Here is a 27863-nt window from a genome sequence, read left to right as displayed (position 1 = left end):
ATTGTTTAGTGATTACTACAATCAAGCCAATTAATACATTTATCATCTCTCACAGTTATTCTGTGTTGGTGAGTTTTTTGGTGAGAATAATTCAGATATATTCTCTAATTTCACATAAGGGTACTTCAAATGTTTGTGGAAAATTAAATTTTAAAAAAGCTTATTATGGTGTAGATAATTTTGAAATCCATTCACAGTTTCTCCATAGTATATATTTTCTATTAACTTTTTGAAGTATCCTCATATACTACAATTTATTAACCACAGCCACAATGCTGTGCATTAGATCTCCAGAACTTATTTATGAATGGTTACTAAGCTAAGAAAAGATAACTCATCATCATAGAAATAAAAAATTCACCCTACAATGTGCTATAAATTGTAAAGCCTGTAGTAAACAACCATAAGAATAGACAAAATTAATGAGTAACCAGATAGTTTCATTCAAGATGTAGAGCAATAGGAACAGATACTTCTAGTGAGAATGTATGACTGTATCACCTCCCCACTCTGACCAAAAATAATCAGAAGGTTCTAGTCACTTATTTTCATGTTGAGCGTGTATCCACAGTTACTCAGCAACTCCATTTCTACGTATTTTGTAAGAGAAATGAAAATCTGCTTGTGAACGTTCACAGCAACTTCTAATCGCCAAACATCTAATGTACTACATTTGAATGTAGAATCCTAGGACAAACCGAGATAGAATGGCATAGACTAGAGCAGCCTGAGACTGTTAAAGTGACCTGGAGACTATGGCACTGCCGCGTGTCATCATCACTACACGTTCATGGACTCCCTTTTCAAAGACAAGTGCATGTCTCCAACGGGAAAACGGATTCATTGCTGAAACAGCAGGTAAAGTCGCTGTGAGGACGAAGAGTCACCCAATGACCTGAACTTCCAGTGCGTCCCGGACACTTCTGACCCCCAGCGACAGTTTCAAAACGGCTCCCGTGGGGATACCACCACCGTCCGGCTCGGGGCCACTGCTCTGGAGACAGATTCCGGCGGAAACCCTGTTTGCGCCTGCGCATAGAACCGCCGACTACAACTCCCAGAAGGCATAGCGTGCGGGCCAGTAGGCGGGCCTAGGGGTCCGCGGATCCAGCCCAGATTCAGGTTCACTCGGGGCTCAGCGCGCTGTCCAGGCGGCTACAGATCCCAGAGGCGAGGCGCCAGGCTTCTCACCCCTGGGAAACAAACCCCAGTCGCCTGTAAGCAGCACTGACTTCTACGCGCGACGAAGCTGAAGGGGAAAAATCTTTGTATAACAAAACGAACTCCCGAATTCCTGAGACTCGAGGTTGGCGCATTCCAGACGTCCACCTTGCACATTCTTGAGATGAGGGGTGGGGGTTACTATCGTCCCTAGGCAACACTGGACTGGCTTCCAAACAGCAAAATAAGGACGGCAGATATATTACATGGTGTTATTTGTAGGTATCATGATTGTATTTTCAGGAAAAACCCACAATTCTCAATCAATATTAGACTAGGTGAATTTCATAATCAAAAGTTAAATTCTACAATATCAAAAACAGCTAAAAATAAGCTAGCGGCCGGTGCTGTGCCGGCATCCCATGTGGCCGCCAGTTCTAGTCCTGGCTGCTCCACTTCCAGTCCAGCTCTCTGCTGTGGCCTGGGAGAGCGGTGGGGGATGGCCCAGGTCCTTGGGCCCCTGCACCTGCGTGGGAGACCCAGAAGCTTGTGGTTCCTGGCTTCGGGTCAGCCCAGCTCTGGCTGTTGTGGCCATCTGGGGAGTGAATCAGGGGATGGAAGACACCTCTCTCTCTCTCTCTCTCTCTGTAACTCTTATTATTAAAAAATAAGCTTAAAATATTACCACCTAAGTAATTACTTTAAACATCAAGTATATCAGAAATGTAATGAAATATGTACGACACCTATATACTAATAACTACAAAATATTGATCAGGAAATAAAGGCAAATATATGGAGAGTTAAGCCATGATCTTGGTTTACAAGACTCCATAATATAAAAATGCCAATTCTCTCCCGAATAATTTTATACATTCAATACAATTCCAAAAAAAATTCAGCAAGAGAGAGGGAGAGGGAGAAAGAATTGACAAATTTATTCCAAATTATACAGGCATCAAAGAACTGAACATTGTCGCTCCCCCTCTTCGTGGAGGAACGACACAGGACCCTGCGCTGTTCTTTCGTCTGCTCGGCCCTCCCCGGGTTTGCTGCTGGTTCTTCCCGGGTTGGCTACTATCCCTTCCACCTCCGTGGAAGGGCAGTTCCCCCTGGCCGCATTCCCCACTTCCGCAGGGGAGCGGCATACCGCCGGCTTTCTCGGGGGCTGCACGGGTTCCCTTAGATGTTCCCCATAGATGTTCCCCATAGATGTTCCTGGTGCATGCCGTCTCTCTCCTCCTTTATAGTCCTCCTCCGCCAATCCTAACTCGGCTGCCCACACGCCGAGTACGCTGCTCTCCAATCAGGAGCAAGTCCTACAGTTTATTGGTTGAACTGGAGGCAGCTGTGCGGAAGCTGTTTACTTCTCTCCCAGCGCCATATTGTGGGAGAGCAGATGCATAGAATAAGTCCTAATTCGAGTAACTTAGTCTAGTCCGGATTGCTCCCCACAGAACATACTTGAGAGAATTCTGAAAAAGAAAGTGTAAAAGGTTTTACACAAATAGGTTACAGAATCTCAATAAAAGGTTACAGAATTTAAGAGTGTAATTGTGAAAGGACAGACAACTGCAGCAATAGAACAGCATTGTGTCCACATAGAAATTACTACTGGGAAAGTTCTTTGGCCTCTGAAAATGATACTGAAGTGCAGTGGGTTTTTCTTATCAATAATTGATACCATGACAACTAGTATGACTCCTATCTTTTCCAACTATAGCATAAGAGATGTAAATTTGCCCTTTGGCCCATATTGATGGGCCACACTAAATGAAAACCAGTAAGATTCCTGAACCCATACAGGTTGTTATTATAAAACAGTATGGATACTTCAGGGACAAAAATAAGTTATTTTCCAAAACAAAGAAATGATAGATATCCAAGGTGACAGATGCTCTGATCATTACACCCTATATACTTGCATTGAAATGTCACACTATTCCCCATAAGTGTGCACAGTTATCATGTGTCTTTTAAATATATTAAAATGTAAAAAAAATAGAAAAATGGATTTCTGCTTAAATTAATGACACCCCAGAAAGCGGAGTGCTAATTCTTGGGAAAATGGCCTTGTGTGGAACCTGGACTGGAACTTAAGGCAAAATCTGAGCATCACCCAGGGCAGCAGCTAGGGTTTGTAACAAGAAATTTTCCGCTTGAGACACAATTATTGTTTGACTATTTAAGATTTTATTGAAACTGCCTCTATTACTGATGGGCAGATATAAGCCTGAACCCTGAATACCCGTATCTTGGGTGATGTTAGAAAAACACTTTAATAAGGAAGGCAGTGCCCAGAAGCACTCCATAATACAAAGGAAATGGTCCATAATATGCCCCTGGGGAAGGCAAAGAGGTACAGGAGACCTTTATTATATTCACAAACAGGTGGCCTTCCTCCACCAAGACCTTCTTCTCTTTTGCAACCAAGTGTGGAGCTGCTAGATCTGTGTTCTCAAGAGTGTTGCCTTGGGCCACACAGTTCAGCTATAACTTAGGAGGGACTGGAGACCAGTATCAGCCACCTGGGTGTTCAGACATGGCTACATGACCAACTCCTGGAAGAAATTCTGGACACCAGGCCCTGAATGAGCATCCCTGGTCGGTAATACTCCATCTGTACTGCCACACATACTGCCTGGGAAAATAAGTGTTTTTCTCATGACTACACTGGAAAGAACAACTGGCAGCTCTGTGCCTGGTTTCTCCCAAACCAAGTCCTACAGCCCTTTTGCCATTTCCAAGTTCAATCTGTACTTTCTTCTGTGATAAAATATAAGTATAACAGCTTTGCTGAGTTTTGTATGTTCTGTTGAAGTGTTGAACCCAAGGGTAGTCTTGGGAACGTCTTGAACTGCATCTTTCATTTTGCTTGATTATCTAGTTGCAGAGCGTAAGAGAAATCATTCTATTATATTCGTATCTGAGAAAGAAATTGGGCTTGGGGCCAGCACTATGGTGAAGCAGGTTAATCCTCCACCTGCGGTGCCAGCAGCCCATACAGGCACTGGTTCTAGTCCTGGTTACTCTACTTCAGAGGCAGCTCTCTGCTATGGCCTGGGAAAACGGTAGAAGATGGTCTAAGCACTTGGGCCCCTGCACACACATGGGAGACCCAGAAGCTCCCAGCTCCTGGCTTCAGATCGGCTCAGCTCCGGCCATTGTGGCCATTTGGGGAGTGAACCAACAGATGGAAGACCTTTCTCTCTGTCTCTCCTTCTCACTGTCTATAACTCTACCTCTCAAATAAATACATAAATAAATAAACGAAATTGGGCTCTTTGATTCTTAATCTATTCAATAGGTTACTATCAGTATTTATCTTTATGCTAAATTTTGTTCAGACTTGGAAACTAGGAACTCCATGAAGATATACTGCTTTACATTCCTTAATACTAACATTATTCTTTGAGAAGTTCCTTATTTTCTAAGACACAAATATTTTCAGGCATGTATTGTCCCTTTCTTATCCTAGTCCTAGAATCAGCTCTTCTCCAAGAAGTTCTTGTTCTTTTTATTGAAGAATAGTATTTGCAAAGAAATAACCTGTGTTCCCTCTTTCTACAAGTAACTCATTGATTACTCATAAACACATTTCTGGGTAGATATATTTATATTTCAACAGTCATCAAAGGCGTCAAATTCTGCTGAGACTAACATTCAGCTATGTGTTGGAATATAGCACTGGATTAGGAGTTAGTAACAGTTGTAGAATTTTCAGCATGAATTCTAGATTTAAGTGAGTGAGTTAGAATACATGGCAGACAGGAAGACAAAGGGTAAAACAAATGCTCATTTTTGTAAGGGTCAATGGAAGCATGGAAGCAGACAGTGCACCAGACTGAAAAGGACACAGACTGACTTTAAGGAGGCTGACATTTATAAACTATTAACAAGTGAAATAGAAAAGAAATATGGATCCATAATATAGAAAATAATTTATCAAAATTTTTGGTAAATGCTAAGCCAGAAATGTTGGAAGGCAAAAATTTAAGACCCAAGGAAGCAGTAGAAGAGTTGTCCACATCAACTGGCACTGATGCAGAGGAACAGCAGCCCTCATACACTGCTACTGGGAACGTAAAAGGTAAAAACAATTTTAGACAAAACTTTCTCATCTTCTTAAAATGCTAAATACCATCTCTGTGACTTAGGCACTAAGGGACAACACAAAAGAAATAAACACGTTTACACATACAGAGTTATAATATAAATGTTCACAGTCGCTTTATTTGCAATAGCCTAAAACAAGAAAAAAACCAAAGACCCAAAAACAAATGGATGGACAAACACTGGTATATATCCATAGAACAAAATACTACTCGGCAATAAAAGTAAATTTATATCAGCATTATTGATGAATTTCAAACCAATTATGCAGCATGATGAACCCGGGGGGGGGGAATATTATCATTGTAATCATAAACTTCTAGAAAATTAGAACTAATGTACTTTAAAGAAAGTACATTTTTGGTGGTCTGGAGAGCCATAAAATTGTGTGTGTGTGTATGTGTGTGTGTGTGTGTGTAGACAGAAAGAGATCCACTGGTTCACTCCCCAAGTGCTCACAACAGCTGCGACTGGGCCAGGCTGAAGCCAGAACCAGCAAAAACCCAAGTGTTTGACCATGACTGCTGCATACTACTAGGCTGGGCTTTAGCAGGAAGCTGGAGTCTGCAGCAGCCCCAGGACTCAGACTCTGATGTGGAATGTGGCTCAGGGATGTACCTCTAGGACTCTGGAAGCCATGGGAAGGGTTGAGCATAAGATGGACATAATCAGCAGAAGAATCTAAACTTCCCAGAGGCAGTTCAAAGGAAGAACAGACCGCAGAGAGGTAATGAGGACCTGTAGCACTGTGGTACTTCTCTGTCATTTCCAATGAATAAGTTCAGCAATCAGCATTAATAACTGTAATTGACTCATCTGCAATTGTTTTCCAGATAATCTCCAATCCCCAAGCAGGCTGCCACTGTGACTTACAGGTGAAGAGATAATCTCCAATCCCCAAGCAGGCTGCCACTGTAACTTACAGGTGAAGAGATAATCATTTCCCAGCAAGGGGTGAGGTCACAGGATGCAAACATTTTATCCCAGAGCTCAGAAACCAGCGTTCCACAGATGGACTGCAGCCATCACCCTGGCAGCAGGTGTGAATTTGGTAAGTCACAACTATTCCCAGATCAATGTCCCATTCCTTGAAGGAACAGACGAGATCTCAGGGTATTCAGTGAGAGGTGCTTTATGGAAAAACCAGTCTGCCATCTGGGGTTGGAACACCAATGTGGACAAAGAGAGACAGGGATATTCTGAGGGACCCCAAGGCACGGACGCCTTGCCCCAGGCCTGCCTTGACCCTCTCCTCCAAGTTTACTCTTTAACCTCTCTGGGCTATTCCCCTTCTCACAGATTATCCAACACATCAAGCCTCACAGCATCTACTCTAAGACCCTCTTACAAATGAAGTGAGAAGCAGGAAGACTATTCTACTCACAGATTTTGAGTTTGTGTTTAGCGGCTTTTATGAACGTTGGATAAGCACTTGGGGTCATTTTTTAGCACGATTTCCAAACGCAATCTGTCCTATTTTTACTAACACAGCCCTGATGTGTAAAAAAAAAAAAAAAAAAAAAAAAAAAAAAAAACCACTTGAGAAACCTGTGATGGGGCCAGCGTTACTAGTAGTTGTTATTACTTGGACACTGGCATCCCACATCACAGTCCCGGGATTTGAGTCCCAGCTTTGCTTCTGATCCAGCAGATGATGGCTCCAGTACTCGAGAAAGACACCCACAAGGGAGACCCAGATGGAGCTCCTGGCTGCAGCCTGACCCAGCTCTAGCTGTTGCGGGCATTTAGGCAGGGAATGAGCAGACAGAAGAAATGGAAGATTCTTTCTCTCTCACTCTCGCTCTCTCTCTCCCCTCCCTCCCCCTCTTTATTCCAAATAAACATTTTGAATGAAAAAAAGAAACACTAGAGTAAAAGTCTATAAATTATAAATAGCAAAAGAATCAAGGATCCTGAATCCCTAAGGCTACTCCACATGAAAGCACACTCTCTATGTATATAGCATCTTCATCATCATCAGTATTTCTCTCTTAGAAGGACCTCAGATTATTGTGACCCAGATAGGTTTCTAGGGTGTCACCTCAAGGTCATAAAGCACCTTGTTTTAACAAACCATATTAGGACACACACATTCCCTGATGGATATTTCCCCACCTCTTTCAGAGTGAAATTTTCCTAATAACATCCTAATTGTTCTCCCACAAAACCCAAACTGCAGTTTGCAAAGGACAAAGTGGCCAGTAATGAGAGCTATTTTAAGATCTGCAGGTCTTGTTGCTGTCTCTCAAATTACTAGTACTTTGTTAATTCCTAAACAAAGTAAACGGCCCTGACAGTACAGGACTTACATTTCAAAATGTTCACACAAAAGATTTCCATTTCACAATTCTCTTATTATGCTTCATTCTCTCTAGTCCTGATTGAATCACTTTCTTAAAAATCTCCTGTTTCAAAAGGTTGGTCAGTATTTTATTACTTATCATAATGTGATTTGTATGGGAACTGAAATGTTATGGAAAATTGCTTTTTATGCACTTTTCAGCTATTTTGTGATTACTTCCATTTTGTTGACATCTTCATTGTGGTCTTTCTCCTATTTTAATTTACAAAGGTTCAAAAATGTATTCTTGGGCTTTAAATTTTGGCCTTGACTGACTTACACACCTCAGGTTATTCAAAAAGAAAATAAACCTTTGAAAAATCAAGGATACTTATATTCATGTGCAGCACTGATTAAATGATTTATCAATTTGGCATGAAGTATGAATCATGATTTTTAAACCCCAACTGTGATCCATTTAATATTTTAATGCCTTATCTACTTCCTCTCCAAACTGATAATCAAGTTTAACAGATAAATATGCACTCTTACAAATTTATTTCATATGCATACAAAGTCAGTAGGTATGTTTCCAGGTTCTCTACTGCTTATTATTAACACAATTATTATTTTGTCTACTACAATGAGTCAGATATATATGTAAGTTCTTCTCATTACTGGGAAGTTTACACATATTTTTGTCGCCTTTTTAAAAATACATCTTATAAGTTCAAAAACATTAGCATTCTGTGGGAAAAACAAAATAAGCTGTCCTTTTGAACTATTTTTATTTATAATATTGAGTCTGTTTTTAAAAACACAGTTTATATTTATTTAGACATGATTTTTATCATTTCTAGTAAGTTTATTTCTTTCAAAGCTTCTGTCACATTTTAAGATTTTTTTTTCAAAATATTTTATTTTGGTACAATGCTAAGTTTTTAAATAAGAGTTATTATAAGATAACTATCCATTTTTAAATTTTATGACAATTATATATATTTAGTTAATTATAATATTTAATAAAATTCATAGTTCTCAGCCATATAAGTGCAAACTTTTAATACCACTATATATGTCTCCATTTACCCTAAACATCATTTATATAATACATATATAGATTCCTAGTCTTACAACATTGAATATACAGGATGTCAGCTTACCCACAAGTCATTCAAACACATCTGAAAAGTATAGTCTCTTTTGTTGTAAAAACCATTATAGCATTTTCACAGTAACAAAAAATAGCAGCAAATCAAATACATAGTCAAAATTCAACTTTCCCACTTTTAAAAAAAATTCACTTTTTTAATAACTTATTTATTTATTTGAAAGTCAGAGAGACAGAGAGGACAGAGACTTTCCATTTGCTGGTTCACTCCTACGGCCACAACATCTGGAACTGGGCCAGGCCAAAGCCAGGAGCCTGAAACTCCACCTTACATATTTTAGATATCTTTTATTTCAAAGGTTTACCCTACTTTCCTGCATTGTTTTTGCCATCTGCATGATGGTATAACTGAGTTATCTGTCTGATATAATTTCCCACCTGCTCCAATATTACTCTTTCTTTGCTGTCCTTAAATACGTTCTCCCTTACTTGCAACAAACATAACTTCGAGCCAGAATCATCAATCAAATCCAGACTCATTCTTTGTTCACAAGGCCCCACATGCAGGGATGAGACTTCTGGTGCATCCCATACAGACACTCTGATTCTAGCTGTCTCCTCTTGGTGGTGTTAAGCTTGACAGTGGGCCCAAGTCATTATTTTTCATCCACTATTATTTTTCCCACTATCCTTTTATCTACTGTGCCAGTGGTTATTGGTGGAAATCATTTGGTGAAAGTCACTGGATGACAATTATTGATGGAAGCCATTATCTATGAGCTACTGATGTTGGTATCTACTGAATTCTATCTGAACTGTTGCATTTCTTACTGAAATTGTTTATACAGAAGTTTTCCTTATCTCTATTTGTTTGCCCTAACATGCAGTTTGTATACCAAAGGAGAAAGGTACTTGACACCTTCAGTCTCTTCAGCAATTTTTGAAGTAATGAATTGCATTACTAATTCCCCCCCCCCAAATTTTCTGGTTCATTTTAATGTCAACAGCTATATACAGATTTCAGAATTCATTTGATGAGATTCAGTTCTCCGAAATTACTGTTTATTGGTGATCTCTCTGCATCGTCATTTTTTAAGTTGGAGCCAATCCAATCTGGATCTTTCAGTCCCTAAACTTACCCTAGAAGCCTCTGACACCTTACCTGCATTCTTGTGTAATAACAATATATTACAGAGCCATCCCAAAATTTTCCTGATCTAAACAAAAAGTCATTGATATGAAAACAGTCTGCATATTTAAATATTTTATTTATAAGTTATACTTCACTAATGATAGAGTGAAAATTGTGTTTTAAAGTAAATAGATTTCTCTTGATGTAGAAATGCCCAATTACTTGCCATGCTCTCAGAATCTCTTTTAAATATTGCCTTGGTTTAATATTTTAAAATATTTTATTCAATACTGTCTTATAGTTACATAAGACATTTACATTTGTTGAAATATTAAAATAGCAGCATGGGATTAATTCATGCAGTGCAGTTTCTATCCTGCTCCTCCCTTTCTTGCTGCTGTGAGCTGCTATTGGGAAATACATTGATAACTTCTTGTATGATCCCCCTTTGTGCATAAACAAGTACATAAACACATTTAAAGTTCTATAATTTTAGGGAAGGGAATGTAGCTTTTTCCAATTTTTTTACATCTTTGTTTTTAACTTATGAACAAATTCTGAAAACAACTGTCTATCAGAATAAGAACTTTGCACATTACATGGATGTGTCTCTGTTAGCTGACTAACAGAGACAATGAGATTGCCTATAACACAGCACTTCACTAATTAATCCTTCACCCATTTGCACAAATATCCACTGAGGGTGGGAAACCATCTGTCCTTTAGCCACATAGTTACCAGGCATGATCGTGGTACTGCTTTTTCCTTCCTCTGCCCACCTCTCTGACAGCTGCTAAAATCAGCATCACCCAGAAACTGAAGTGATGAGTTCAGCTCACTTGGGAATGGCGAGCATCCTCCTCACTCAGACAGGAGCTGGAATCTTGGGAAACTCTGCTCTGCTTTGTCTCTATAACTTCGTTCTGTTCACTCGACATCAGGTGAGATCCACAGACTTGATTCTCAACCAGCTGGTCTTAGCCAACTCCACGGTGCTTTTCTCCAGAGGGATCATGCAGACAATGGCAGCTTTCGGATGGAAGTATTTCCTGGATGATGCTGGATGTAAAGTTGTCTTCTACCTACACAGGGTGGGCAGAGGAGTTTCCCTCAGCACCACCTGCCTCCTGAGTGTCTTCCAGGCCACTAAACTTTGCTCCAGTTACTCTCAGCTGCACATCACAACAAGATCCCCAAAGTCCATTTGTTTCTGCTGTAGCCTCCTCTGGATCCTGCATCTCTTGCTAAATACAATCGTTCCTTTGAAGATGACTCAGTCGCTAAATAGCAAAAACATGAGTGTGATGAGACAAAACTTTGGCTACTGCTCTGCCCACATTCTAAGCTCATTTTTAAGTAGACTGCACGGAGTCATGTTCTTGTCCTTTGATACACTAAATCTGAGCCTCATGGTCTGGGCCAGTGGCTCCATGGCCCTCGTCCTGCACAGGCACAAGCGGCGCGTGCAGCACCTGCACAGAGAGCAGCTGCCTCTCTCCCAGGCCCCGCCGTGAGGCCAGGGCCACACGCACCATCCTCACCCTGGTGAGCTCTTTTATCTTGTTCTACTCTCTCTCTTCCATTTTGACTTTTTGCTTCTCCTTTGTAAATCCAGGCCAGTGGCTTGTGCCCACCTCCGTGCTTGTGAGTTCATCTTTCCCAACCTTCAGCTCCTTTGTGCTTCTCGCCACTGACTCCCGAATCTCCCAGTTCTGCTCTCCCTGCTGGGAAAGGAAAATGCTAAATTTTTGCTAACTTGCTTATGCATCTAGACGCCTATTCTCTCCAGGGACATCAATTGCACGCTCCTAAGTTCTGGGTGACTACTAAGTGCCAGGCATTCTGTTGGGAGTTTCGATACCGTATCTAAAGATCCATAACACTGCCCTCCTTGGCCTCAAGTCTGAACCTATCACATGAGCACAGAACTAAGACTGTTTCATCTAAATTGGTTCTGTTCTTCGATGGATCTCATATAGCACAAGAAAGCCATGTTTGAGGATATGGAAGGAAAAAAAATCACTTTATTGTTGGCTTCCTGAAGATGGAGCAAACCCCTGCCGTGCAGATTCACCGGGGCTCAGCCTGCCCTGCAGGGCCCAGGGCTCTCCCACTCCCGCAGGGCGGGCAGCTGATCCCATGTGTGCTTCGGCAAGGGTGAGCCGTCGGTGGCTCCCAGCAGGCTGCAGCGCCTCCTTCAGGGGAGCTGGACTGCCTCCCTGTGAGTAGCTGTCCCTGGCACCCTAGGAGGATTTGTCACATCCGAGACCACACTCAGCAAGCTCTGCACCACAGCACTGCAGTGACTTCTCGGCCATTTAATGAGCCACAGCTTGTCTCTTCTCCACAGCTGACCGACCTCAGGTGGTGAACTGGGGGCTTTTCTGTGGGTTGGCTATCTCAGTTCTGGTTTAGAGCCTATGTTATGTTATGTTAAACTACACCGAAGCACACCATACCATCTTGTATTACAGTTATGCTGCACAATATACTCATTAGATTGCGCAGTAATGTATATCCTATCCACTAACACGCTACGTTGTATCTGCGATTCCCATATTCTTTATGCTTCCTGACCACATCTGTATCATCTGAGCACTGATTCCGTGTACACAGGTTCAGGCTCATAGTCTGCAAAGTGAACACTGTCGTTCAGTGGTTCTTAACTTGGGGGATGTGTGTGCATGACATGTGGCTTAGGCTCACTGAAGTAGGAGAGCCTTGATATGCACTCTACTGTGCAATCAGATTTTTCTGTTTTGTCCAGACTCTGGGAACCTAACTCCAGGTTACTCACCGGGGTGACCTCACACTCAGTTCTGAACCACTGATCACAAGAGAAACATAAACTGAAAAGCTTCTCCAGCCGGCGCCACGGCTCAATAGGCTAATCCTCTGCCTAGCGGCGCCGGCACACTGGGTTCTAGTCCCGGTCGGGGCATCGGATCCTGTCCTGGTCGCCCCTCTTCCAGGCCAGCTCTCTGCTGTGGCCAGGGAGTGCAGTGGAGGATGGCCCAAGTCCTTGGGCCCTGTACCCCATGGGAGACCAGGAGAAGCACCTGGCTCCTGCCATTGGATCAGCGCGGTGTGCCAGCCGCAGTGCGCCAGCTGTGGCAGCCATTGGAGGGTGAGCCAACGGCAAAGGAAGACCTTTCTCTCTCTCTCTCTCTCTCTCTCACTGTCCACTCTGCCTGTCAAAAAAAAAAAAAAAAAAAAAAAAAAGCTTCTCCAAACCCAGGAAGTATTCCACTTCAGCCAATGTGACCAAGACCATGCGAGACAGCAACACCAGAAGTCCATGGTCCCAGCCTCCTCAAATTTTTCATGAGTTATGCAGACATGTGGGTGATAACTGCATGGGCTAGGAAGGCAGTCTCAGGATCACCCACACAGTCACTGGGCAACCATGTTCACAGTGTTTTTACCAGAGTGCTCCCCTATTAGAACTTTTCCCAACAAAGAGCTGTTTCTGATCATGCTAGCAAAAATGACTTTCATTATGTTATTTCTTGTGGGTTTCAATCCAACCTCAGAGAATGTTTAGGAGCTTGAGATAAACCCACTAAGGAAGTTAGTTCATACAGTAACAAAAATCCTACATCATTCCATTCTCTATTCTCTCACCAGCATATTTCCTTAGAGAATGAAGCACCAACATCCTAAGGAGCCCATCACAGCCAACAAACTACTTTAGGTTGTTATGTGATTGACTGTAATGGTTAACACCTTCTTAGAGATCATTAAGACAACACTGACTAGAATCATCTGCTGTAGGGAATCCCACTTGAAAGGTTGCTCTTGCAGATTGTTATATTCCAAAAAAAATTCAAAAATCATGATTGTCTATTCATTCTCCACATTATGTATAGAAACTTTTCATAAAAATTCATTAATAGATGTGTATCTTTTGAAAGTTATGTAGTTCATATCATTTATAGTCAGCATGCTTATTTTACCTACTTAACATCTTCCTTTAGGATGTGTTAACATTTACAGGGGTTGGGGTGGAAGTTTATCCTGGCAATGAACACTATTTGGAATGCCCACATTCCATTCCATAGCGGAGTACCTGGGCTGTCCTGGCTCTGCTCCCAATTCTGTCTTCCAGCTGGAGCACCCTGTGGGAGGCAGCAGACGATGACTCCAGTGGTTGGGTCCCTGCTACCCACGAGGAAGACCTGATGGCATTACTGACCTCAGCCCAGTCCGTCACTGCCGGGGTGAGTGTGAACAGCACATGGCAGTGCTTGCTCTCTGGCTGCCGGGCTGGTCATCAAATACGTAAATGCACACTTGGACCTGACTTCTTAAATCAGAGATCTTTCTTAAATCTTTAAAATAGTCTGATGATTTTACAAGTATGCTATTTTTACTAGTAGCTATTTTTATTTCTTCCTTATTTTGTGCTTGTATATAATTTATTGTTTGTCAGACAACAAACCTGTTTCCACATCAAAATGTGCACCTCTATGTTCCTATGTATGTCCACTTAACTTGAATTGCATATTTATACATACCCAAGTAACTAGGTTCTTCCAGATTTTCAAACTTTGATATGTATATAGAAAAATGCACAAAATCTAGGTGTGCAGATTAAAATTTTAATGGAGTATTTCTAGTATTTCAGATGCCTATTTTTTCCTTCAAATACAATTATCCCAGCTCCAAAAGAATTTTTCTTATATTTATGTATATGTGGAGAATACTGAGTAACACAGTTTAGCTTTCACTGTTTTCAATTTTTATATAACTGACAAGTTACTGCTACATTTGCAAATACATAATTGTGATTGCTCCAATTTTTTATGTACATCAGATTCACCATTTTCACTTTTATATTATATTTCATATGATTTGGGATAAGATGTACATTTGCCCTTTGAAGGCTCTTTTTGCTTCTCAGTATTTTTGGCAATGATAAACATGGATGCTACAGACGTATCTCCCACATTTTTGGTGTTTATAAACACCCATTTGTTTTGAATATAGGAACTTTTCCCCAAAAAGCAAACAAAAATTTAAATTCACTACACACCAATTTCTTCACCTATATAACTCATAAGCAATTTACAATATTTACTAATCTTCACAATCAAAAGACTTTTTAGTCTGCATTTCTCCAATTACCAATAAACTCTTTTTAACATTTTGTTGTTTCTTAGCTTTCTGAATTCTTTTCATTAGTGTCATTAGGTTGTAGGACTTATTTATTAAATGTATCACTTATTTTTTTAATTAAAAAAGTATTCATATATAACATATACAACTACAGGTTGAGCCAGCACATGCAACCAAGCATCCATATTGGAACCCCAGTTCAAGTCTCAGCTACTCTGCTTCCTATTAGTGCACCTGGGAAGGCAGCAGATGACAGCCCAAGCCCTTGTGGGAAACCCAGATGGAGTTTCTGGATCCTGGCTTTGACCTTTTGGAGAGTGAGCCAACAGATGGAAGATCTCTGTCTCTCATACTCCCGCCCTTTCAAATAACTTTTTTAAAAACCTACAAAAATAGTGAATTAAATTCCTTCTCATAAGCAGGCTTGATGTTAAAGAGATATAACTCAACAGACACAATTGGTATAGTTTTTAAATGCTATAAAACTATATAGGAAAGTTAAATTTGAACTTTATATTTTGATCTAACTTCTGCTGTAACTCAAAACAGCTTTACCCCCTTTGCCACAATACTGGCCAAGAATGAGAATTTTTAAATATTTCAATTAACAGTGTGAATACAAAATACTTACTGGGTTATGTAATATTCCTTAATCACTTAAAATTTTGATTTTAATGAACTGAATGCTTTAAGAAACTAAAATTCAACAACTTCCCTGTTCACTTAAGTGAAAATTCATTGAAAAAAAAAGAACACTTTCATGATTTTCCAAGTATTCTCTTGTTGTTTGCATTATATTAAATAATTTTATTTTTAAAATGCAAAATTTGCATTAAAATTTTTTGAAAAAAAAAATTCTTAGTGAACAGAACTTAACTACAGAAATTAAAGAACCACTGGCAATAACATACCCAATAGTATCTGTCATTCTGTATTTCAGAATCATAAATTAAAGCAAATCTAGAGAGATGTATTAGTGCATTGGTTGAGGTAAGTAGAGATTAGTAAGTTATTTTAGAATAAGTGACACAAAGGAGAAACTATGCTACAACATCAAATTTAACATGAACTAAGTAAACATTAACAAAAAATTGAGCAAAACTAGAAATTACTAGCACAATAAAAGTAACAAGAAATTTGAATGTTGATGCATACTAGTAGAAAAACTGCAAAAATGGAAATACTTTGAGAATTTCTGTCTTCAAAATAGCAAGATATCATCCGACTGTGTACATTCATGTATTTGTTTTAACAAACCATTTTATGATTCCTAGATAACACACTAGAAATCTTTATTAATTCAAAATCGTTGGAGCCAGGGTAAAGCCACCACCTGTGATGCTAGCAACGCATATGGGCGCCAGTTCGAGTCCTGGCTACTCCACTTCCAATCCAGCTGTTAATGGCATGAGAAAAGCAACGAAAGGCGGCCCAAGTTTTTGGACCCCTGCCACCCATGTGGGAGACCCAGATGAAGCTCCAGGCTCTTGGCTTCAGCCTGCTTTGGCCCTGGCTGTGGAGGGCATCTGGGGTGTGAACCAATGGATCAGAAGATAAATCTCTTTGTCTCTCTCTCCCTCTCTCTGTAACTCTTTCAAATAAGTAAATGAATCTTTGGGGGGGGGGGGGGATCAAGATTTTTCCTCAGAGAAAGCAGTGAAATACTGCTGATTGATCGTGATTATTTATATACAAGATATGCTATCACTCAAGAACACATTAGGAAATGACATCTCTGTCATCTCTAACAGTCTTTTACTCACTATTCTGAAACCTCTTTCCCTTCATAAAATGGGTCAGGGAGTTTTAACTCTTGATCCTTCAAAGACGTGTTATTCCTGCAGATTCCATTTACAAATCAAGCTCCCAAGAGGACAAAAATTCATGTCCAGTAATTGCTACAAAGACAACTGGAGAAAAGTAAGCAGTTCTCTTGCTCTTTCCTTCTCAGGTGAAGCTCTTACAATGAACAATCTCTGAGGACTGGTGCTTTAGGTCCGAGGTGTCAGGAAGAACAGGGCAAAGAGGAAACATGCAGGATTCTAGGCAACCCTATGGCAAGCAGCCAAGCTGGCACCTTTCCTCTTGGTCCCTCAGCATTTGTGACTCAACAGCAGGAAGCAGAACTGCTGGGGCTGGCGTTTTGGAGTAGTGGTAAAGCCGCCACCTGCCAACTCCAGCATCCCATGAGAGTGCAGGCTCATGTCCCAGGTACTCCTCTTCCAACCCAACTCCCTGCTAACAGCCTGGGAAGCAGAAAGAAGACCGCCCCTGCACCCACATGGGACACCTGGTAGAAGCTCCTGGCTCCTGGTTTCAGCCTGGCCCAGCTCTGGCCATTGCAAGCTTCTGGGGAGTGAACCAGCAAATGGAAGCTTCCTCCCTACCCTCTGTCCCCACCCCCCACCCCATAACTCTTACTTCACCGAAATAAAAACTTAAAAAAAAAAAAAAGCAGAACTGTTTTTCCATATACATTTCTTATTGAGATCTGCCATTTCTCCTAACATCATGATCTTTATGGGGAAAGTGGCGTCTTGCTAAATTCACATGTGCTTCCAGGATGGCATCTGTAATGTCGGCACTCCTACAGGTGTGGACAGTGGGCCCATGCACCTTCAGAGAGTCTGGATCCCATCTCACCCCCTTGCTGCACCGGGATTTTCATTCCGCCTCTAAGTACACTGACAGTCTGTGAAAGCGAGGCTGTCTCTGGAAAACAACTGTGGAGGAGCAAATTAATTCATTAAGGTCGACTAGTACAATTCTCCATTGAGGATATAAATAGCTAGAAAGTCATCTGTGAAGCCTTAGAATACACATGAGGGAAAAAGAATATGCACAGGAGTCAACGGTAGGATCCTGGACACTGAGCACGAACTTGTGAGGTGAGTACAGCCCCGGCAGCCGGGAAACGTGGCTAACATGAAATTCCTATTTCCACAAAATGTGTATCCTTCCCACTCATGAGAACTCTGAGGAAAAACAGATGCGGAGAAAGGAAAGAGCAGGAAGATGCAGAAGAGTAAAGGAAAAGCCGTCTTATCATCCTGCTTCTCTGCCCTGGAATCACATGAACTGTCGTCTTGGGATACTTATTCTTCGACACAAAATGGATGCCCAGATCGTACCTTATGGTACTTAAAAATAATTATTCCGTAGAGCAAAGATGTCACTGAAGAATGAATGAGGTTCAGCATAAGTCTTTGCTGTTGCACTATTTTCATCTTTCTTCAGGAAAAGAAAAAAAAATAAAATTCATTTTTAAAAAATCAGTGAAAAAAATAGGTATGAACTGACAAGTAAACAATGAAAACATATCCACTTATTGAAAGGTTAAAAATTCTTAAAAATCAGCCATATTCTTTACTGATAAGGATGTGAAAGAACTGGAACTCACATCCTGCTGTTATAATTAGAAAAGGAAACATTTAAGTTTGAGGTCAAACTGGCCTTCCTTAAGATGTTATCTATTCATCCATACTGAGAAATTTAACACACGAGAAATGAAACACATCTCTATGAAAAGTTGTATTTAAATGTCTGCAGTATCTTGGGGCTGGCACTGTGGCATAGCAGGTAAAACTCCCGCCTGCAGTGACAGCACCCCATAGAGGCACTGGTTCGAATCCCAGCTGCTCCACTTCTGATCCAGCTCTCTGCTTGTGGCTTGGGAAAGCAGCAGAAGATGGCCCAAGTCCTTGGGCCCCTGCACTCAGATGGAAGACCTGGAAGAAGCTCCTGACTCCTGGCTTCAGATCAGCCAAGCTCCGGCCATTGCAGCCATTTGGGAAGTGAACCAGCAGATGGAAGATCTCTCTCTCTCTCTCTCTCTCTCTCTCTCTGCCTCTCTGTAACCCTGCCTTTCAAATTAAAATAAATCTTTAAATGTTGGCAGTATTTTATTTGTAACACGCAAAATAAGGAAACTCAATGCCCATAAACACATAAATAGAGAAATTATGGTGTATCTTCAGCATGTTAGTTCTCAGTAACATAAAAAGACTGAACTTCTTATATATTACCATTGAGGAACTTCAATATGCCAGAGAACAGAACTCAAGCTTAAGAAATGTACATTTAAGAATTAAACATTTTCATTTCAATCACATAAAATCTTGGAAAGTAAAAATTACTGTATTATAAAACAAAGTAAATCAATGGTTGCCTGGAAAGTAGAAAGATATTAAAGGGCACCAGGTAATACCAATGTTGGGTAGGTTCATGATTATGATTGTTTCATGAGTACATATGGCTATCAAAACTTATTAAATGGTACAACTTATTTTTTAAAGATTTATTTATTTATTTGAAAGTCAGAGTTATAGAGAAAAGAGGCAGAGACAAAGAGGTCTTTCATCCGCTTATTCACTCCCCAATTGGCCACAATGGCCAGAGTTGCACCTATCCGAAGCCAGGAGCCAGAAGCTTCTTCCAGGTCTCCCACATGGGTGCAGCGGCCCAAGGACTTGGGCCATCTTCTACAGCTTTCTCAGGCCTTAGCAGAGAGCTGGATCAGAAGTGGAGCAGCTGGGACTTGAACTGGCACTGATATGGGATGCCGGCACTGTAGGCGGTGGTTTAACCTGCTACACCGCAGCGTTGGCCCCAAATTATACAATTTAAATATGTGCAGTTTATGGAATGTCATTTATACCTTGCAAAAGCCTTTTTTTTAAAGTTCAAAATAAAATCTGAATTTCCTATTATTTTTGGTAAATAAATTTGGCAACCTATATAGATGCTACAAACTCTCTCCTCATGCCCTGGGTGGGACAACCAGCCTTGGCATAGCAAATATGAGTGAACAAGGCCATTTCCACCTGATCCAATAGGAAGACTGGCTGGTCAGAAAAGCCTCATCGCTAACTAAACTAAGGGGCCTCTTGTACCCTCTTCCTCCTGCTTACGCAGGAATGGCACTGATGTGAACAGTGTACAACACTGCAGGAGTCCACTAAACCTTTACTTCATATTCTCTGACAAGGACCTCAGCTACCCCAAACCCTAAAGTCCTGAGAATTTCTGTGCCACCTCATCCACCACAAGCTGTGACTCAGTCATCGCACTGCCCTGTTAAAACAGCCCACTCCAACCACTTTCCTGCAGTTCCCCTCACTCCCTATAAACGTGTCACTATTTCCCACCCCCATAAACCTGTAACTTGTGATGCTACTCTACTAAATTCAGGACATTGGGGTACAAGAAACCATTGTTGAACCTGGGGAACTGATTCTGCTCACCGGTGCTAAGCACAACGCAACATTTCTTGTGAACAAGAGAACAATTCTGTGTTATTCTCAGAAGTACAAGAGGTTGTCACGAATATGGCCCTTTCCTCAGGCTGACCTATGAATTCACACATTAATGCAGCATCCATGCAACAAGTCAGAACCACAGGGGTACCACAGCATGATGGATCAAGCTGCCACTCAGATACCGCATTCCATATCACACTGCCTGGGATCAAGTCCCACCCTCAGCTTCCAACCCAGCTTTGGGCCGATGTGCACCCTAGGAAGCAGCAGGTGATGGCTCAGTTCTTGGGTCCCTGCCATCCACACAGAAGACCCAGATAAAATTCCTGTCTGCTGACTTCAGCCTGGCACTGGCTGTTGCAGTCATCTGGGGGATAAACCAACAGATGGAAGATCTCTCTCCCTCTCTCTGCCTTTCAAATAAAAATTAATAAAATTTTTTAAAAAAGAACTACAAAGCTCTAAAGTCTTCCTTTGGAGGTCTTGGGCAGAAATATAAAGTAGGACAAAACCAAGAGACAGTTATATTCTGCAAGAAACAGAAAGTACGTCAAAACTGGGGTCAAGTTACATTCTGCCATCACACTGTCCCCTCTGAGGCACACAAAGTTCAGTAATCCCAACCAATCCCAGCCTGTTTGTACATGGTAGAATTCTGTTGTTTACAAACCACCACAGATGGCAAATACAGGTCCTAAGGTGAAGGCAGCTTAAACAATCAGGCCTTCATTTCAGCGTAAGCCAAAACGACAGGGAGTGAAGAGGAACAGGATGTTCTGGGACTTGTGATCTGGAAACTGGAAATACAACTTCAACAGTCTTAACAGACCCACAAAGCCCCTGAAAAAAATAATTCTATCTTTTCATGTCACCAGTAGAGTCCTCTGGGTCAAAAGACTGCATCAGAGGGGCTGCATTGTGGCACAACAGGTTAAGACAATGCTCGCTTGCATTGATGGTATCCCTTATCAGAGCACAGATTGGAGTCCTAGTTACTCCATTTTCAATCCTGCTCCCTGTTAATGTTCCTGGGAAAGCAGCAAAAAATGGCATAAGTATGTAGGCCCTGGCCACTCACATGCGAGACCTCAGAGTTCTGGGCTCTTGACCTCAGCCTGGCTCAGCCCTGGCCACTGCAGTCATCTGGGGAGTAAATTGGTGGATCTAAGATATCTTTGCATTTCACCTCTGTCACCCAGTCTTTGAAATAAATAAACTTTTAAAATAAACTCCATCGAGCCTATAGTGTAACTCATCAAAGGGTAAGAAATGAGAAAGGAGTAAATGCTGAAGCTAACCACAAATTCCTGCAGCAAATGGGAGACCATCAAGGCTTCCTTCCTAAACATGACGGGGTGAGAACATGATGCACGCTGAGGACCTCCCAAGTGGCAGAGGTGACATGCTTTTTCTCAGAGGGCTAAGTCAGTCAAGGATCCAAGGTAAACTGAAAAATACCTTGCAGCTCTCACGTATCCGAGATTTAAACAGTTCTTTTTAAAGATTTATTTGAAAGGCAGCGTTACAGAAAAGGAGAGATGGAGAGACAAAGAAATCTTCCATCCACTGATTTACTCCTCAAATGGCTGCAATGAACAGAGCAGCAGGGCCACGCCAAAGCCAGCAGCCGCGAACTTCATCTGAGTCTCCCATGTGGGTGGCAGGGGCCCAAATACTTGGGTCATCTTCCCCTGCTTTCCCAGGACATTAGCAGGGAGCTGGACAGTAAACACAGTAACCAGGACTCACACTAGGACGTCAGTGTCATGGGCAGCAGCTTAACGCAGATTTTTTTTGATGTATGAGGTTCAATTCAGTTGTTTTATATATATATATATACACACACACACACACACACACACATACATACATATCTCCTCCAGTGTTACACTGAAGAAATAACACACCCTGCACAGCTACAGTATTTTTCTCATTGGGATAGTCCTAATATCCAAAGAGGTCAGTCTGACAGTTTCCTCACACTACATTCAAAAGGCACTTCACCAGGGGCTCTCTGGTGGGAACTGAAGCTAGTTTTAGCTGCAGAACTTCCCACATCTGCCACACTCCTAAGTGTGAACTCAGACCTTGAAAAAGCACAGAATTTTGACTAAAAAAATTTCTCAAATTTGTTTCAATTATGAAACTTTCTCCAGCATGAACTCTAGAATATCAAAAAAACTAAGAGCTTCGTGAAAAGATTTTCCGTATTCAGAGCATGCATAACACTTTTCTCCAGTGTGAGTCCCATGTAGAATGAGGTTAGTTTTCAGTAAAGCATTCTCAGTGTTCACTACACTAATGCTTTTGTCCAATGTGAAGTCTCCGGTGTTGGAGGAGTGAAGAGCTTTGACGAAATGATTTCCCACATTCATTGCATTGATATGGCCTTTCTCCTGTGTGAATTCTCTGGTGTTCAATGAGGTTGTACTTGTAGCTAAATAGTTTTCCACATTCCCTGCATTCATATGAATTTTGTCCAGTGTGAATCTGCTGATGTCGAATGAGGTTGTACTGTTTGCTAAAGGATTTCCCGCATTCTCCACATACATAAGGCCTTTCTCCAGTGTGAAATCTCTGGTGTACAACCAAGTGAGACTTGTGCCTAAATAACTTTCCACATTCTACACATTCATAAGGCCTCTCTCCAGTGTGAACTCTCCTATGTTTAATGAGGCTGGAGTTTTCTGCAAAGGATTTTCCACACTCACTGCACTCATACAGCCTTTCTCCAGTATGGATTCTTCTGTGTTTAATGAGGCTGGAGTTTTCCGCAAAACACTTCCCACAGTCAGTACACTCGTAAGGTTTTTGTCCCGAGTGGAGTCTCTTATGTTGACAGAGTGTAGAGCGCTGGCGAAATGACTTCCCACACTCACTGCATTCATATGGCCTTTCACCAGTGTGAACTCTCTGGTGTTCAACCAAGTTATACTTGTAGCTAAACAACTTTCCACAGTCACTACACTCATATGAACTCTCTCCACTATAAACTCGCTGATGTCGAATCAGGTTAGACTTTAAGCTAAATGATTTCCCACATACCCCACATTCATATGGTCTTTCTCCTGTATGAACTCTCAAGTGGGCTAAGAGATTACACCTGTAGGTAAAAAATTTCCCACATTCCCGACACTCATATGGTCTTTCTCCAGAATGAATGGTCTGATGGTTATTGAAGCTACCATTTCTATTAAAAACACTGCCACATTCACTGTAAATATAACATGGTTCTCTAGTAAGCAGCCTCTGGTCCAAAACAAGCGTCTGTTGGGAGCTGAAGGTCTGCGCAGGTTCTCCCCAGTTGTGAGGAGGTTCTCCCCCAAGAAAGGGTGCCCCACACTGGCTCTTGCTGGTTGACGTCTTCCCAACAGGAGCGGCCTCGTGCTGGAGGAACCCGAGTCTGACAAGGAAGTCATTCTCAATACCGTTGAAGATGAACGGTTTCCCCGAAACATGCAACTTACAGCTCTTCACACACGAGACTCCGCCTATGTTTCCATTGAGTTTCTCTCCAATATGCTGACCCTGGTGCTGATGAAGTTTAACACTGTCAGACACCTTTTTCCCATGAGTGTCACAACTGTCCAGTTTCTGTGTGTGATGTGTTCCCCAGTGCTCACTCAGGCACACAATGTCTCCTGAGATGGGGAAACATGTTTCATAGCCATGGGCCTTCCTGGGACACACACCTGTCTTAGGAGTCCAGACGTCAGACATTTTTAGTATGGAAAGACTCTGCTTAGAAGGTGCCTCATTTTCCACTCCACGCCAACAACCTGAAAGCAAGGAAATGCTGGTGAAGTGCATGTTGGGAGACTTTGGTGGGAGGACACAGCCTACCCACAAGTCTGTCTGACAAACTCAGGAACTAGTCCATGCAATTATATATAGGAACAGGGAGTTCAGATCTGAAGGCTAAAGAAGAGGCAGCTTAGCATTACTGGGCTATTAAGACCACAGAATGCAGAAGTCTCAGGATGTAAGGAGACAAACATGCCAAGCAACACAGGGAACAGAGGCAAAGTCTATAACCCATTCCTCTGCCAACGATTTGTCTACAGCACCTTATCTGCTGATGATACCTGACTATTACACAGAGGAGTATGTCCAGGCCCGAGAAAATACGACTATAGAACAGCAGCTGTTGGTCAGGGACTGTTTGAGAATGTAGATACACTTCACAACACAAAATACATTTGCCAACATCGGAAAACAATGAAGATTGAGCAGTGGGAAAAATGGGAGCGATGTGGAGTCCAAAGATTAGGCCTGGGTTGCTTGCAAGACCAGAAGTGACAAGGTACAGAATTGACAAGTCAGCAAACTCTAGAATGGAGAAGCAAAGACAGATTATACTGTTTGGCTACTGGTAGTGAAACTAAAATGCTGCCTAGACAGAACAGGTTTCTGGTATGATTTGAATATAGCCCTGAAGTCACACCCTCCCCCAGGCTGCTACTTCTCAGGCCAGGCTCCCTCAGAGCCCTTCTTGCTGAGTCTAGCATCTTCTGGACCACCAAGGGTTCTCCATCCCACAGGAAGATGAGTAATTACAGGGATTGGAATAATATAAATACTATGAGAACAACAACACAGAACAGACAGAACTGACTCAGAACATCTCAGCAAAGGGCTGGTGTTGTGGCGCAGCAGGTTACATCATCATCTGCAATGCCAGCATTCTATATGGGTACCAGTTTGAGTCCTAGCTACTCTACTTCCAACCTAGCTCCCTGCCACTCCACCTGGGAAGGCAGCAGAACTTGGTCAAGTCCTTGGGCCCCAGCACCTACATGGGAGACCAAGATGGACTTCTGTGCTCCTGCCTTCTGCCTGGACCAGCTTTGGCTGTTGTGGACATTTGGGAAGTGAACCAACAAACAAATCGATCTCTCTTCCTACCTCCTCCCCACTACCATAATTCTTTCAAATAAATAAAATAAATCTTAAAAAAAAAAAGTCAGTACATGATGGGTACAGGAATGGAAAGCATACATTACAAAGAAAATTTTGAAGAATCCTCTAAGAATAGTCTACAGGCCATGGAAGTGGTGACCACATCAACGATGGCAATTCTTGGCACAGCAAGGAAAGAAGAAATGTCAGCTAAAGGAAGGAGGCGGCTCCTGGAGCACACAGGAGCACGGATTTGCACAGGCTTCCCCAGACAGCCAGAGCGGCAAGCAAAGTGGGATGCATTAGAGTGACTGAAAGACTCTTATTTCTGAATGCTTCAGAAGGGAAGCAGGTGTTACAGCTGCTCAAAGACAAGAGCAGGCAATACCCACACCTCAGTTCTAGCAGCCAGAGAAACAGCCCAGAGAACTACGGGGGAAAGCTATGTCCTTGGACCTGATGTGAGATGACAGACTTGCCAAGGGGAAACAGGAGGAGGGCAGACTACCTCAGGTCCCAGGGGTGAGTGTGTCTTACCCAAGGAGGACAGAAGTGCCAGGTTCTCCAGCATCACATCACGGTACAGCTGTCTTTGACCCTCATTAAGGAGCCCCCATTCTTCCTGGGAAAAGTTCACAGCCACGTCTTCAAAGGTCACAGTGCCCTGCTATGATGGTGACAGATGAAACCACAAACAGCACCCATCATGGAGCCATACAATGCATCTCCCCCAATATCTACCCTTACCCATGTTCCTCCCAAAGTTCCCATTTCAGAGGAAAAATAAGCCTATTAGTCCCAAAAACCGCAGTATACAGCCAACAGCAACAGGGGCAGACAACAACATGTACTGCTGCGGTTCTGACACAAAGGGATCCACCTCTACTGATAGGCAATTTCCCCTGGTATGGTTTAAGGTTATATAAATCCCAATGCAGCATTGTGGGGCCATCAAACATTTCTTTCTCTCTCTAAACACACATCATATTAGACTGTGTATCCCTCATAACTCCAGATACCACAGCGATGTATTCATGGATACCACCAACTCATAGGCCTCTCTACAGACTCAAGTTGTTTTTTCTTAATTTTTACCCATTTATACGGGGGGGGGGGGGGGGGGGACGACGACACAACACTGGGAGGCAGTGCTCCCATTTGTTGATCCACTCTCCACAATGACTGGAGCTGGGCCAAAGATGGAAGCCAGAACTCAATCCGGGTCTCCCACACAGGTGGCAGGAATCCAGTTACTCCCAGGGTCTTCATTAGCAAGAAGCTAGAGCCAGGCATCAAATTTAGGTATTCCAATGTGGGATGGGAGTGTTGAAACTGGCCCCTTACAAACTAAGCTATCACCACCCACTCCCCTCAGTGTTCTAATCCTACTCTAATCCTATCCTTTTCACTCCACTGATGAGGCAGAGATTCCTGCCCTAGGGTTATAGTAATGTCCTGTGAGTGCAGGAAAAAACTTTTTGTCCTTTTCTCAAACCACAATCAACAGAGCAGACTTCTGTGACTTCAAAACACACGGGAACTTTTCCCTAAACACCAGCTGCATTTCCTCTAATGCAATCAGATTCCGGACTCAGTCCCCAAGAATGCCCCAGCCCTTTCCGTGCCAGATGCAAGCCCTATGCTTTACCCGTGCTTCTGACCCACAACTATAAACTGGGGGCCCAACACAACTCCCTCAATTTCCATTAAGTTTCCTCAAGTGGCTCACAGAATTCAGGAAAACACTTGTGCTAACGGTCTGTTATAAAGACTATTATAAAGGACACAGATGAAGAGATGGAGGGGGAGGAGGCACAGAGCTTCCAAGCCTTCTGTGGTCATGTCACCCTCCAGGAGCCTCTACCCGTTCAGCTCTGGAAAGCTTCCCAAACTCTGTTCTGAGATTTTATGGAGGCTTCCCTGCATAAGCATAACTGCCAACAGACTGGGCAGGCAACCCAGAGACCTGTCTGTTCAGATTCTCCTTGGTCTCTCTGCGCAGCATTCCTTCCATCAGGTATGAGGCAAGACCCCTCAGAATGAGGAAGGTCTTATGATCTACTATAAGATAAGGCAGGTCAGAGACAGGCGGAACACATTAGTTTATATGATCTACCATGGTGAACTGTAGATGAAATGAAAACATATATATCATAATATCACATAGCCAAACACAGGACAGCTGACACTGGACAAAGGCCTTCCAGACATTTACCACAGAAGGCCACATGGGAGTTACACTATGGATAAGAGTGAACATCCCAACACAAAGAATTAGGGGCCGGCACTGTGGAACAGCGGGTAAAGCCACAGCCCGTAACACCCGCACCCCGTAATGGGCACCAGTTCATGTCCTAGCCCACTCCACTTCCAATCCAGCTCCCTGCTAATGGTGTGGGAAAAGCAACAGAAGATGGTCCGTGTGCTTGGGTCCCTGCCACCCATGTGGGTGACCAGGAAGAAGCTCCTGGTTCCTGGCCTCATCCTGGCCACTGTGGACTTCTGGAAAGGGAATCAGTGGATGAAAGATCTCTCTCTGTCTGTCTCTCCCCCTCTCTGTAACTCTTTCAAATAAATAAATCTTTTTAAAAAAAAAAATACATATGTCAGAGGTGATAGAATATTCCAGTTACCCTGATCTGATCATCACATACACATTACATATTGAAATGCCACACTACATCCTATAAATGTATACAATTACTATGTGTCAATTTAAAAAAATATTTAACTAGGAAAAATAAACTTAAAAAGGAACAATCAAAGTCTGCAAGCTTTGTGGGATGAAGA

At 42.2% G+C, this 27863-nt stretch overlaps 3 protein-coding genes across 18 annotated transcripts in view; 1 reads left to right on the top strand and 2 right to left on the bottom strand.

The window, feature by feature from the left end:
• LOC108175681 (zinc finger protein 256-like) overlaps positions 1-27863 on the bottom strand; it is a 103614-nt gene that overhangs the window by 51536 nt on the left and 24215 nt on the right. The gene's annotated exons all lie outside the window — the stretch shown is intronic.
• The window catches only part of LOC100351959 (zinc finger protein 154), a 23996-nt gene continuing 1499 nt past the window's right edge, over positions 5367-27863 (bottom strand). For 3 of the 7 annotated variants that reach the window (XM_070063361.1, XM_070063363.1, XM_070063365.1), the window contains exons 2-3: positions 25611-25740; positions 5367-23953 (exon numbers count right to left, since the gene is read on the bottom strand). In XM_070063361.1, coding sequence (XP_069919462.1) covers positions 22473-23953; positions 25611-25740 — 1611 coding nt within the window. In that variant the 3' untranslated portion in view covers positions 5367-22472. The remainder of the gene's footprint in view (positions 23954-25610; positions 25741-27863) is intronic. The other 4 variants (XM_070063362.1, XM_070063364.1, XM_070063366.1 and 1 more) reach the window with 2 other exon arrangements.
• Positions 10623-11553, top strand: ORYCUNV1R1556 (vomeronasal 1 receptor oryCunV1R1556). Its single transcript, NM_001167243.1, is given in 2 exon segments — positions 10623-11281; positions 11283-11553. Coding segments are annotated over 2 exon segments (930 nt in total).

This window comes from Oryctolagus cuniculus, chromosome 18 (genome assembly GCF_964237555.1).
Source record: "Oryctolagus cuniculus chromosome 18, mOryCun1.1, whole genome shotgun sequence".
NCBI classification, from domain to species: domain Eukaryota; kingdom Metazoa; phylum Chordata; class Mammalia; order Lagomorpha; family Leporidae; genus Oryctolagus; species Oryctolagus cuniculus.
Note: the sequence above shows the minus strand (reverse complement) of the source record. Positions and strands in the feature narration are given on the sequence as shown.